Genomic DNA, 14587 nt, shown 5'->3' on the forward strand with positions numbered 1-14587 from the left:
GGATTTTAGCTCCACAGAAATGAGACTATTGGTGATTTGAAATACTTGGATGACTCACAACTTCTTCCAGCTAAATCCGGACAAGACCGAGGCACTTATTGTTGGAGACAAAGCATAGAGAGAGAATCTGGCTGCACATTTTAATTCACAGGCAGTGAAGGTAAAAAACCTAGGTGTAATTTTAGATTTTGAACTCCAATTGTGTGTGTGTGTGTGTGTGTGTGTGTGTGTGTGTGTGTGTGTGTGTGTGTGTGTGTGTGTGTGTGTGTGTGTGTGTGTGTGTGTGTGTGTGTGTGTGTGTGTGTGTGTGTGTGTGTGTGTCCAAAATAGATTTTTACCACCTGCAGAACATTGCTACAAAGCAGTTGTTTCTCTCTTTGGCTGATAGACTCATCCATGCTTTTATTACAAGCAGGCTTGACTACTGTAATACTCTCCTGTCTGGTCAGTCGAAGAAAGCCATTGGTCAAGAGCAAAACATACAGAATTCTGCAGCACGGGTACTGGCTGCCTGTGAGATTTAGAACAAATTAAGATTCTTCTATCTGTTTTTTTGTGTAGTAAATAGTTGTTTTTCTTAATTGTTTCATCCATGCCCGAAATGTGCTATATAAATAAAGCTTGATTGGATTAAATGCCTATCCAGGCGTTGTGAAATCTGGCAGGCAACTGCAATGTAGTCGTCCTGGAACGTGTCCACGGTTTGACTTTAAACACCGTCAGCACATTGGAGGCTCCTCTGTTGTTAAGAGTTCTATTAATTGTGTGCAGGGCACAGGAGTATGCCAAGACCAAGGCAGCAGACTGCACCCCCCTGCCCTCTCTGGTGGTGTGCCCCCCCACCCTGACGGGTCACTGGGTGGACGAGGTGGGCAAGTTCTGCACCGACGAGTACCTGAACCCCCTGCACTACACAGGACCCCCCACGGAGCGAGCACGGTAAAGACCCCTAGACCGACCCTCACCCACCCAAACATACACACGATTCCACCACAGAGATTGCATAGGAGAACACGGCATCATCATTTGTTTAAATTATTACGAGGTTAAAATAATTAATTGTTTTTTCTTTTGCAGGTTACAGCATCAAGTGAAAAAGCACAACCTAGTAGTAGCCTCTTACGATGTTGTACGAAACGACATAGACTTTTTTAGGTGATTTATTGAAATTAAAAATATATATCTTTAGGATGGTGGATGTCATTTTTATAAATAATATATACCATTTTTAATTTTCAGGAATATAAAATTCAATTACTGTATCCTCGACGAGGGCCATGTGATCAAGAACGGGAAGACCAAGCTCTCTAAGGCCATTAAGCAGTTGGCGGCCAACTTCCGAGTCATCCTATCAGGAACGCCTATCCAGGTGGGGGGCATTTTCTTCAGCCGATTATTAAATATATTTTTTAATTGAACCTTTATTTAAGTAGGCAAGTCAGTTAAGAACAAATTCTTAATTAGAATGACGCTGGGCCAATTGTGCTCCACCCTACGGGACTCCCAATCACGGCTGGATGTGATACAGCCTGGATTCGAACCAGGGTCTGTAGTGACGCCTCTTCCACTGAGATGCAGTGCCTTAGACCGCTGCGCCAACGAGCAAAGGTGTCTGCAGTGGGAATGAATCTGTTGCAGTGTGTTTGTTTTGTTTTTTAGTACCTTTCTTTACCAAATCATTTCTCTATACTGGCCTAATGATTCCTTCCTCCACTCTGTGGGGCGGTTGGCCGTATTGTCTTTACATTGACGGGTGTTGTATTAGTGGATGAAATGAGGACATTATGCCAAGCTTGTGTGACATTAATGGTGACGTACGTTAGACTCTGTGAATGCCTATTGTGCAGTCTGCCGCTGTAGCCTTCATAGAGGAGTTCAGTCCAAGCAGTCAGACTATTTCAGTCTAATACAACTCTCTCACTTTCTCTCCCTCTGCCGCCTCTCCTCAGAATAATGTTCTGGAGCTGTGGTCGCTCTTTGACTTCCTCATGCCCGGCTTCCTGGGCACAGAGCGCCAGTTTGCTGCCCGCTACGGCAAGCCCATCCTGGCCAGCCGTGACGCCAAGAGCTCGTCGCGCGAGCAAGAGGCCGGTAAAGATCCGATTTGTCTCTGTTCTGATGTTGGTGTAATCACCAGTTGTGAATGCCTAACGATGAGCGCACGGAAGCTGGGTCTTGTTCATTTGGCACTGTGGTTGTGACGACATTGCAACACTTGATTTTCCCATGGCAGAACAAATACAATCCCAACAAATCTGACACCGACGGTGGTGTGTTTTTGTTTCTTGTGGTGACTGTTCCGCTCCTCCTCTAGGGGTGCTGGCCATGGAGGCGCTGCATCGCCAGGTGCTGCCCTTCCTCTTGAGGAGAATGAAGAAGGACGTGCTGCAGGACCTGCCCCCCAAGATCATCCAGGACTACTACTGCAACCTCAGCCCTCTACAGGTACACTAGGAAACCTCTGAACCGCTGTTATAACGTCATATAGACGGTCTCTTCATATGAAGAGAACAGCAGTAGCTTACCTCTGTTGTGATGGCCTAAAATCCCATATAACTACTCATTATATGATTTAAGGTGAGCAATTCTGCGCCTCACCTTGCTCAAACTGATCCCCTCAAACACGTTGTCTCGCTCTCTGTTTGCAGGTTCAGCTGTATGAGGACTTTGCCAAGTCCCGGGCAAAGGTCAGTGTGGAGGACACCATCTCTACAGCCTCCATCCACGAAGAGGAGAAGCCCAAGCTGAAGGCCACGGGCCACGTGTTCCAGGTAAACACACACACAGGTCAATGGATGTGACTGCTTTCTTTTTAGTTTGTGGATTGTGCCTGGGGCTTTTTTTGCCACTTGTGACCTGCATCGAAAATGATAGAAGATGGTAGAACATTAATGTGTTTAGTATTACTTAAAGTTGAACTTAAGGTCACCTATGCATTTTAACTCTCAATGGTTGAGGCTTAGATTGCATTGTTTTGGGTCAGTTGCTAGTTCAAATTCCAGACCCGACAAGGTGAAAAATCTGTCTGTGCACTTGAGCAAGGAACTTAACCGCCATTTCTTCAGGGCCGCCGTTGATAATGGCAGACTCCGGCCGTGACCCCCACTCTCCGAGGGTGTCTCTAGCACTACACAGCTGATTCAAATAATCAAAGCTTGATGATGAGTTGGTTTACTGGAATTAGCTGTGTAGTGCTTGGGCAAAAATCTAAACGTGCACTCGGGGGTGGCCCCAGGACCGAGTTTGGGAAACGCTGCCTTAGACTGCTGCGCCACGCAGCCCACATTTCACACATGCGTAGAATAGGACAAAATAGAATCACCCACCAAATTGTTATTATATCTTTTAAATTTGTGCGTATTCACCGTACTTGGTATTTGTTATTTACATCCTCTTCCCTCTCCAGGCTCTGCAGTACTTGCGGAAGCTGTGTAACCACCCAGGCCTGGTACTGCTGCCACAGCACCCAGAGTACAAGCGCATCACAGACCAGCTGGCAGCACAACACTCCAGCCTCCGAGACATCCAGCACTCGCCCAAACTCTCAGCTCTCAAACAGGTACCCCTATACCCTACCTCTAGGTGCCACTCATTCCCCATTCCTGACCCCAATCTCAGCCACGCACCACCCCTATTCCCCTCTCTGCCTTTCACGTACCATCCTATTCCTGTCCCCCAAATCTTCCCTGCTCCAGAAGTGGCAGTTATTGGGATTGTAGTGGAGTGAGGTGCAGATACCTCCTACTCCATACTACTCAACCCCTACAGATAAAAACACCCCTGTGAGTAAGTTGTTATACTGAGCCCCCTCCCCCTATTCCAGTTGTTGTTAGACTGTGGTCTGGGCAGCAGCGGCTCAGGGGAGGGCACAGAGGCGGTGGTGGCCCCGCACAGAGTGCTGATCTTCTGTCAGCTGAAGAGCATGCTGGACATCGTGGAGCACGACCTGCTCAAGCCCCAGCTGCCCGCCGTCACCTACCTGCGACTGGACGGCAGCGTCCCGACTGGCCTGCGCCACTCCATCGTCTCCAGGTGAGAAGGGAGGAGCGTGGAGGGAGTCTTTGGGTCCTGTGTGTGACAATACAATGCATGGCGTTGGGGTCAAACTATCATCAGTAGTGTTATTTGTTTTTAGGACGGGACCCCTTAGAAGTAGTTTGAGGGACCGCTATTGGGCTCAGACAGTAGGCTGAGCCGAGGCTGGAACCTACGTCGCCGGGGGGGGGGGGGTTTATGTGTAGTCAGGAGCTTTTAGACTGCTACACCAGACTAAGGCACAGTCCTGCCGCCTTTGCTGACGTGTCACTCACAAACCTCATCTGAATTGAGTGGCACTGTCCTTCTCTCGCTGTCTCTCTCTACGGTGCTCTGTCACGCTCGCTCTCAGGTTCAACAACGACCCCTCCATAGACGTGCTGCTGCTCACCACCCACGTGGGCGGTCTGGGTCTGAACCTGACCGGCGCTGACACGGTGGTGTTTGTGGAGCACGACTGGAACCCTATGAGAGACCTACAGGCCATGGACCGCGCACACAGGATAGGACAGGTAAACTTACTGCCTCTGCATGTAAAATATCCAGGCCAGCAGAGTGTGGTTTGGTTCGGCCTTACGGCGTGAATCAGGCAAAAAGCATGTTTGAGTGGATCAATTTTGAGTAAGCCGAGGCTTCAGAATCACTCGTCTTGATTCTGTGCAGTCCCAACTGCAATGTAGTTCGTCTCAGACATGCGCACAGGCTTGTCCGGTTGGCAGTCCCGACGTAGTGCCACATTTCTGTAACGGTGTGTCTCCTCTTGCAGAAACGCGTGGTGAACGTGTATCGTCTGATCACGCGTGGCACCCTGGAGGAGAAGATCATGGGCCTGCAGAAGTTCAAGATGAGCATCGCCAACACTGTCATCAGCCAGGAGAACGCCAGTCTGCAGAGTATGGGCACCGACCAGCTCCTCAACCTCTTCACCTTGGACAAGGTCAGTAGCGCTCGCTTGTGTACACACACACACACTTATACACGTGTGCACCCCCCCCCTCTTCTGTGTTAGTCATTCTACTCTTTCACACACATCTATTTAACCAGTGTCGCCTGTCCAGTGTGTGTGTGTATGTTTCGATCTCTCTAACCTGTCTCTCTCCGTCTAGGAAGGGAAGGATGATAAGGGCGAGTCGTCCTCTGGAGGGAAAGCCTCCATTAAGAACGTGCTGGACGGCCTGGGGGACCTGTGGGACCAGCAGCAGTACGAAACCGAATACAACCTGGACAGCTTCATGCACTCGCTCCACTAGCCTCACTTACCCAGCCAGGCTAAACCATCCGGTGCTCAGTGCTATCTGCCAGTCTGATTCTGGTTATCCCCATGGCTTCCCCAGTATTCTCCCACCCCAAAGCCCACTTAACTAGACAGCCTTCCCACCTTTAGTCCTGTATGCCCTCCTGTTCCGGGGGAACAGAGGAGCAGGGTCATCTAGTCTCTCCTTGAGGCTGCCTGTACAGTGGAGCAGCAAGATGGGACTGCCCCAGAGACCACTCCAGCCCTGTGGCGGTCCGCCTTCTAAACTGAAGTCTTAAAGCACTCCCACACCCACTTTTAGACGACTACCAGTGTTCTAGTGACTGTATAGGCAAAAACAAGATGTTTGACTGGAGGAAAGGAGAGGGGGAGGCGTCTTACAGGAACACGTGCGCACACACCAGAGTGCTGGCTCTTTATAGCTGGTTACTGGATTGCACTGTGACTACTGGCTAGAAGGGGTGTTTTATACCACCCCCAGGTGGCACTAGTCTCCCCACACATGTCCTGTGTAAGCACATTCACTTGACCTTTCTCGCCCACATAGAACTCTGTATGGATCAGTTGGCTGGCCTGGCACAGGATTGGAAAAGCCGTGGCCGGGCGCTGCTCGTCCCCAACCTTGTGAAATGTCACTCTAAATGGAGCTGCGCTGAAGCAGCCTCACAGGGACTTACACCGCGGGGACCAACCTGAAACAAGGGGACGAGTTTTAAGAAAATGCAGACCTGTAAATATTTCTGTAATTGTTGCTCCTTGTTGAAACTGATAGTTATAATAAATTCTAGAGCTTTCAGCGGGTGTCCTGTTTTGTGCGTCCAGTACTGTCCCCATAGACTGCATTCCTATGTTGAACACGGCCAGTAGAGGGTGTCCTTGCATTTAGGAATGATGGCACTGACATTAGCTCTGAGTGGAAAGTGGATCGGGACCATTTGAGGCGCAGCATGAGGTTGAAAAGCAAGAGAAAGTAAAGATGACTATACCATGTCAGTGATACTGGAGCTTTAGTCTGAGGTGATGAGCAAACTAGTGTTATTGCTTACATGAACTTCTGACTACCAAACTTTTCAGACACATTGCTGCCGCACATCTGGTACTTTGTGAATCCAGATTCCCTTTACTCTTAAAAAGGCACCATAGGTCATAATCTGCATCATAACCTTACTAGAGGCTGTAACGATCAGTGTCCGACGGATGACATAATGTGTGAGGCATCTGAAGCTCCGCTTATACATGGTGCTCGTGTCTTTTGTCCCGATATTGTTCACATTGTATTAAAATGTCACGTGTTCATTGTTCCCAGATTTCCTCGTCCCTCCCTGTATGTCAATTATTTGACTTTCTTTCAAAAACCCCCTTTATTTATTTACATTGACGTCATCTGTCAATGATCCGATAGCGATGGATCGTTCCTACAACGGCAGAAGTTGCAACAGGCGTTGCCCAAAACACTACGCAGAGAGAACAGTCGCAAGTGCGTCGGAGCATGTGTTTACCGGTAGGATCGAGAGGCATCGCTGCTGTCGGATCAGCTTTCCTCATTCAAATCGGACCTTTTTACTTTACAATTAACTGCCAATACTGTTGACGGATCAGCTCCTAGAGAAATCTATTATCACCTTTTGGCACTTACTCAGTGCACTAACACATGAAATGTATTTAAGGACAAATTTGACAGCTGACAATTAGCAAATTAGAACTCAATTGAAATGTATAGGCCTATGTTGCGTACAGTACTCGTTAATGCAGTCGGTTTTCGTTTCAAGCATCTGCATCCTTTAACAATTGCAAAGACGTTCTGCAGTTATCAGCGGTCACCGATCCGTCTACACTCGTACGATATCCAGACAAATGCATCCCCAACTACCTCCCGAGGTGGTCAGGAAGATCAGATCACAATGTCTTTGGTCTCCATACCTGTATAAAAAGAATGTGGGCACAGGACGCATGTCACCAGGTATAATCTGTTGCTGCATCAGCCCCTTACCAGCAAGGGAATAAGGCTGGATTTCTCAATTATTTTATCTGTTTGAAGCAGGTTGGGTGTGGTACCGTTCCTCAGACACCTACTACATGTAATATGATGGTTTCTGCTGCACGGAGGGACAGTTCTAGATTATGGATCACTGAACATGCACAAACAGCATGGAAAAGGGAGTGCTTGGAAGAGTTGTCAAGAACAATGGTGCAAGTTGGTCAAACCCTTTTGAAGACTTGTGATTTAACATGTCAGATTTAGTAGGTGCTTGTGGCAAAAGCACAACTACGGTTTAACTTGCATACACATTCGAAACGCTGCTAAACCCCTAATGAGCTAAATGTAATCCCTCTCCTTGATCATTACACAGGCGCTGGGGACAAAAGGCCACTAAAATGTGCAGTTTTGTCAGGCAACACAATGCCACATGTCTCAAGTTGAGGCAACATGCATTATGATTGCAGGAACGTCCACCAGAGCTGTTGCCTGAGAATGTAATGTTAATTTCTCTACCGTAAGCCAACCAGCCTCACAAGTGCAGACCACGTGTAACCATGCCAGCCCAGGACCTCCACATCCGGCTTCTTCATCTGCGGAGTCATATGAGACAAGTCACCCAGACAGCTGATGAAACTTAAGGATTATTTGGCTGTAATAAAGCCCTTTTGTGGGGGAAAACTCATTCTGATTGGCTGGGCCTATGCCCACCCAAGGCTGCACCCCTGCCCAGTCATGTGAAACCCATAGATTAGGGCCTAATGCATTTATTTAAGTTGACAGATTCTTATATGAACTGTAACTCAAAAGCTTAAAAATTGTTGCAAGTTGCGTTTATTTTTGTTCAGTATAGTTCTCTTGATACGTTGCTTTTCTCACTTCACATCGTTCCATTCCAGTCACACACAGTCAAGCACAAATGCAAGGCATGAGAGAAAGGTGGAAAAGGAGGCCATGCAAAAGACGACAATGTTTCACAGCATCATACAACTATGTTTAATAAGATTTAGTTATATTAGTACAGAAAAGGGAAAAGTAAGGTGGGAAGTACACACTTGAAGCAGTAGTAGTAAGCATTAGCAGCATAGAGCTCCCATGTTTTTAAACCAGTTATGCTCGTCTGAATTTGTAGTATATATATCCAAGTCAACAATCTCAAAGCCTCGTCAAGATGGAACCCGTAATCAAACCACAAATACAAAGTATAACTTCGAAAAATAAACGAAGGGTGATTTTGTCTGAGAAAAACAACAACTATTGAGCAGGTTTTGAATCATTTTCTTTTTTTGAGATCACAACATAATGAAGAGGCCTAATGACGACCCAGAGAGAATGTCCATGAAGCGTAAGTACATACTATCCAAATCTAGTGTTACATGAAATATATAGGTATAATTAAAGAGGATTATATAACAAATGCCTCCACCAAAACACATGATTTTCTTCCTACCAAGTCTTAGCCTTTCAGTTGCACGTACAATTGCTTATTATTGTCAGGGTATGAAAAAGGATAAATACTAGACAAATTCTTGGTGGAATGAGTGTAATACTGACCCTTGAGAGAAAGCAACCATTGGGTTAGTAGAAGAGATGAAGGATATCAGTAGAACACCACCTGTACAAACTGGTAGAAAAGGCAAGCTAGAAGTAACATTCTTGAACCAGCATTTGCGTTTTTTAAAAACTTATTGATGACCATACTGTAGTACAGGAAGTGACGTCACAACACTTCATATGGACTACTAGTCCACGTAAATGAAGGCAAAAATCAAGTCACTGTCATCTCCTAAAGAACACACCGCATAATATCAGAGGATGTTATAGGGTTTCTTGGGTCAAATGTATTTCAAATCTAAGGTCAGTTCATCCACTTCAGCAATCTAGCTGGTTTGGGGAGAGAAAGAAAACATGCCAAAGATTTAGATGTATGACTCCTCTCATTAAGATGAATAGTTTCCAACAAGTCACACCCTCCACTTCACATTTACATTCATACTTAAATACAAAATCTCAATAGTCCACATAGCCAGTTTTCAGGCTCCAACAGGGGTTAACCCACCATCTGAAACTAAAGCGGGGCTCATGTGACATGACTTACGTTTTAAAGGAGTTAATGTGATGTCTCACATCAGTGGACGTGGTGCGACGTGGCCATACAACATCATTGAAAGTAGCATCATTGACGATACAAGGTGGGGTTATAGTGGTAGCAGCAGAAGCAGTAGGAGGTAAGTATATCATTGTCTAGCTTCCACAATATCAGAACATTTTGCTCCATTCTGCCTTTTTATTGTATTGCCTATTAGTTTGTTTCACATTACCAATCACGTAATGTCAACCGTCACAGTGTTCTTTTTTTTGTGTATTTTTTTCATCCATTATCGTCACACTAATGTAAGCAACATCAGCGAGTTAACATAGGCTTTGCATTTCCAAAATCTAGACACTTAAGAAACAATATTACAAAGGTTTTTTCAACTTCCAAAAATAAAATAGTCAAAGAAAACAAAAATATATATATTTTTAAAGAATTAGCATCATAAGATTAATTTATTTCATGTAAAAATGCTAAATAATATGAATGACATTGACCAGATATGAAAGTCTCCCCCAGAAATAACTTAATGGTTGAGAAATATGTAAAGAAAACAAATAAAAAAATGAAAATATTTCAATATGTTTAAAGTCTTTTCTTTTTTAGCAAAAATGAAAATGTTCTCAGTACAAAGGCTACGTACTAGCATGTAGAGTAAGTAAATAAACAGTAGAAAATGATTTTAGTGAATCACAATGAAAATAAAGATTTATGCCGCCTTTTTTTCTCTTCTTTTCTTTTTTACAAACAGTACAAACAGTATTGCACATTACAACAAAGAACAGGTTTTTAGCCTTCATTTTTTGACTAATTCAAGTCTTGCGTGAATAGAAGGCCACCACTCAATTGATGCACCTTGGGGACTTTCGATCAAGTTACAGTTGAAATCAAGTTACACTTGAATCTCTTAATTGTAAAAAAAGAAAAAGAAGACATTTTTCTTTCCACCTCCATCTGCTCAGTCTCTTTTTAAACAATGTCAGGCTAACAAATCAAGGTATGTTGCTTTTACAAAACAAAGGGAGCACATACTTTTAGGAAAAGTAAAAAAGTGTTCTTAAAAAATAACATGAACAGAAGATCTCTTTCACAATTCTGGTCAGCATAGTAAATTATTGATTATAAATATACAAAAAAGGGAAGCATTTTCAGTTATCTTTCTAAGCACCAAATAGACTTATCCCGTAGAATTTTTTTTGTGGACTAATGGTTTTCCTTGGAAGACTACCACTCATATGTTTGTCTTAGTGACTCTGCACTTTCACGGGTATCAGACCAGCGGGAAACTCACTCCAACCGCCTCTGTAACAAGGTAGACTCCTCACTTCGTCTAACAACATCATTATATCAAAGTTAGAATGCTCTAGCTCCTTCAGTTGTTAAAAAAAAAAAACACAATTTAAAATGAAGCAAAATAATGAAGAAAAAAAATCAAATCAACCACTTAAATCATCTCTCGAATAAATGTATTTACTTGTTTTTATTTGAATAAACTTAGAAAATATCAATTTCTCTCCTAATATATTTCAAAATTGAGGTATTGCAAAAAGATCGTGTCAGTCAGAAAGCACGCTTTTGTTTTTCTCTCAACCTCAAAAAATAGCTGACTCTTGAAAACTGTCCACATAGAAAGAGTAGTGCATAACAAATGTCTATTATAGAGACAGAACAAACATAGAAACCCTTCTGGGCGGGGAAAGAAATATCACAAAAACACCCAGAATTCACTTTCATAGGGATACTTATTATTACTCATGGTTAGTCTCTTTTTTTGTGTATTTTTTCAGATAAAAAATAAAATAAAAATGTCCACCATTTTAGCAGGTCATTATTCTATTTCAAGCTTTGCAGGAAAATCTGGATAAATACGGTAAACCCAGATAGCACACAATGTTCTGGCAATGTTATTACAACCCCCCCCCCCCCCCTCGGTCGGTCTTCTCATCACTGGCTTTAATGCCTCGTCACCATAACAGTACAAATGTTAAACCTTGCACCTTGAAGCCCACAGACATCGGGCTTAATGCTTCGCGCAGTATCATCTGTGGTCTCCGTATGTGTTGGTGGTTTAAGTTGAACATATGTTGCCTCTTTGGTTTTTGGGGACATGATCCTACGCTTTGTCAACGGTAGACAGTGGTTCTGTGTTTCTCAGAGTCGAGCTCACTTAAGTCTGTGTCATATGTTCTGTGTGTTTGGGTCAGACTTTGAGTGCATAGGTGTGTGTTTGTGTGTAAGAGAACGAGAACCTGTGTAAAGTGAGTGTGTGTCAGACCTGGGTTCAAATACTATTTTGGTTATTTTAATTACTTTCAAAACATATTTTTGATTTGAAAATACAAGCAGTTGAATATTGGAATGTATTTGGAAATCCACTTGGAAAGTATTTGAAAATACTCAAATACACACCCATGCAGTTAATTATTGTATTTGAAAATACTTCAATATAGTAGGCTTTTATAGGAAATTATTTGAAAATACTTTCAAATACTTATAATAGAAGTAGTTGATTCAGGCCACATTATTAGAAAATACTCAAATACACAGAAAATAAGTATTAAAAAAAGAATACTAAAATACACATGTATTTGAACCCTGGTCTGGTGTGTGTGTGAATGTGTGTACGAGAGAACGGAAATACGTGTGCATAAACTAGCTCATGAAGTTCCACATGACTTTTGTCGGACATCAACAACAGTTAAAGCATATCACAGTTCTATAGGCATACTCAGACCTTACTACATATGGTATAAAAAACTCCACAATTATATTAACAAATCACTGCAAAAAAAAGTACTACACCTATCATAGACAGCTTAAATTATATATCCTACATCTCTTGGATTCATGATTCGTATGACTTTTTCGTCATCTGGTCAGGTTAGCCACCTTGTGCAGAAGCAGTGTTCATACTGCAGCCCTGTGGCTATTAACATATATCGCACTGGAGGTGTAGGATTTTTGACCAGTCTGTCTTCCCTATTGTGTCCAGTTTCTTGCTAGTTGTACGTACATCTATAGCATGTTGTGCAAACATGGCCAGAATTGAATAGTAGGCATGATACTGAAATTATACTGCATGCAGCAACTTGATTGAAATACTGTATACATGCATTAAGGGGCGACCCCCCCCCCTTTACCCCACAACATACTAGGCATAACTTAGTAATGGACAACCCCCTCTCTTCGTTATAAAAAAAATACAAATACATTTGAGTCATTTAGCAGACGCTCTTATCCAGAGCTACTTACAGGAGCAAATAGGGTTTAAGTGCCTTGCTCTAGGGCACATCGACAGATTTATCACAGTCGGCTCGGGGATTCAAAACAGCGACCTTTCGGTTACTGGCCCAACCGCAAGTCTACCTAAAATGATAGCCTGTCATCATCCTTATCACCAGGTGCATTCATAATTGCTAGAACACCCTAGCCTGAATAAATTACTACGGTATCTGTTAATACCATGGATTTAGCAGCAAAAGCTATTGCGGCATTACATTAACATAATGCTAGAAAATAAAATGTAAAAAAAAACAAAAAGACCTACTAATCAAAAGCGAAACAAAATCTGATTTCGCCTCGAGGTATTCATTTTACTATTTTCAAAGTCAAAATGGAGAGAAAATATAGCCATGTTATTTTTATCTGGGCTACTGTGGCCCACACTACTGGATAACTGTTTAGTCTTGCTACATCTACATCTTCATCTTACTATTCAGTTTTTCTGTATGCAGTAATTCTATTTTTGCCTTTGGTAATGTTTTTTTAAAGGGGCAATATCCTAAAAATTAATAAGTGCATGTTCCTTTCACATAGAATGTATTTATCTATATATATGTATAGATAGATATATATATATATATATAAAACAAAAAAATATATACCTTTTAAATATATATGTACTGTATAGTCTCACTTCTGCCACAGCTCAGTGGGGTTCTACAGGAGACACTGACCAACCCGGTCATGGAACAGGGGACTCAAACATAAATCAGGTTTCTCTAACATACCATCCCATGTGTGTTTAGTGAGTATTTGTGCCACAGTGCAAATTCTAAGCAGATAGACTTACGCAATACATTTTTCCCCCCTATTATCATAAGGGTACACTGGACAATGAGTTTGTAGTCAAGCGTTGTAGTTTGAAAAAGAATGAACCATGTATTTGTAGTTCTCTTCACCGATGTCGTGGTGGTGGGGAGGGGGGGGCACGAGGGCTCATCTCGAGCCCCTCAGCTCCAGCGGAAGGACACTTGTCGAGGGCGGTCGCCCCCCTCCTTCACCAGTGGCTTGTGGAACTCTCGGCCCGCCCGGGAGTGGATACTGGCCCAGCAGTACTCGCAGTAGTACTGCAGGCAGGTGACGTTGGCACAGAAGAAGGGGGCAAACTTCCCCCCGCAACGCGCCCCCTGGCACTCGTCACACATCTGGTCGTCCAGGACGTAGGGCTTCACCTCAACCTGAAGGTCAAAAGTCAGAGAAAGGAGAAACTTTGGTTCATTAACTTCTTGGCCTGAGGAGTAGATTGAACTCAAACGTGAATATTGATTCAAACTTGAATCTCTATGGTCAGAATGTAAACAAAGGTAGTCTATACGCTTTAGGCAAAAAGTTTGACCAATTGCAAGATATTGCCATTAGCTCCTGAGTCCGGAAATGTTAATGTATTAATTTACCCCTATAATACCACGGTGACTTCCTAAAGGTTCAAAATATCAACTTCTCAAATATGTTTCTGTCTCGGACGGTTCTTATTTTTCTCTTTATGGGTAAAGCACTGCAAAAACTGGTGTGGTGAATATTGTAGATTCAAAATGGCTGCACAGGGGGTACCGGTACAGAGTCAATGTGGAGGCTATATACAGGGGGTACCGGTACAGTCAATGTGCAGGCTATATACAGGGGGTACCGGTTAGTCGAGGTAATATGTACATGTAGGTAAAGTTATTAAAGTGACTATGCATAGTTGGGGAGGGGGGGGGGCAATAAAAATAGTCTGGGTAGCCATTTGATTAGATGTCTCCTGGACCTAGACTTGGCGATCCGGTAGCGCTTGCCATGCGGTAGCAGAGAGAACAGCCTATGACTAGGGTGGCTGGGGTCTTCAACAATTTTTTGGGGCCTTCCTCTGACACAGTGATGTACTGGGCCATACGCACTACCCTCTGTAGTGCCTTGTGATCAGAGGCCAAGTAGTTGCCATACCAGGCAGTGATGCAACCTG

The 14587-nt window shown here is 43.5% G+C and overlaps 2 protein-coding genes across 3 annotated transcripts in view; one reads left to right on the plus strand and one right to left on the minus strand.

The window, feature by feature from the left end:
• Positions 1 to 6086, plus strand: part of LOC115135276 (TATA-binding protein-associated factor 172-like) — a 67541-nt gene extending 61455 nt beyond the window's left edge. The window contains 11 exon segments of the mRNA XM_065023292.1: positions 772 to 939; positions 1078 to 1155; positions 1240 to 1369; positions 1950 to 2091; positions 2315 to 2445; positions 2649 to 2771; positions 3407 to 3559; positions 3824 to 4032; positions 4388 to 4547; positions 4802 to 4972; positions 5142 to 6086. Of these exon segments, the coding sequence (XP_064879364.1) occupies positions 772 to 939; positions 1078 to 1155; positions 1240 to 1369; positions 1950 to 2091; positions 2315 to 2445; positions 2649 to 2771; positions 3407 to 3559; positions 3824 to 4032; positions 4388 to 4547; positions 4802 to 4972; positions 5142 to 5285 (1609 nt within the window). The 3' untranslated portion in view covers positions 5286 to 6086.
• A 3700-nt stretch (positions 6087 to 9786) lies between these two features.
• The window catches only part of LOC115135277 (cytoplasmic polyadenylation element-binding protein 3-like), a 60277-nt gene continuing 55476 nt past the window's right edge, over positions 9787 to 14587 (minus strand). For both annotated transcript variants that reach the window (XM_065023294.1, XM_029669783.2), the window contains one exon: positions 9787 to 13823. In XM_065023294.1, coding sequence (XP_064879366.1) covers positions 13596 to 13823 — 228 coding nt within the window. In that variant the 3' untranslated portion in view covers positions 9787 to 13595. The remainder of the gene's footprint in view (positions 13824 to 14587) is intronic.

Source organism: Oncorhynchus nerka, linkage group LG10 (assembly GCF_034236695.1).
Source record: "Oncorhynchus nerka isolate Pitt River linkage group LG10, Oner_Uvic_2.0, whole genome shotgun sequence".
In the NCBI taxonomy this organism is placed as follows: Eukaryota; Metazoa; Chordata; class Actinopteri; order Salmoniformes; family Salmonidae; genus Oncorhynchus; species Oncorhynchus nerka.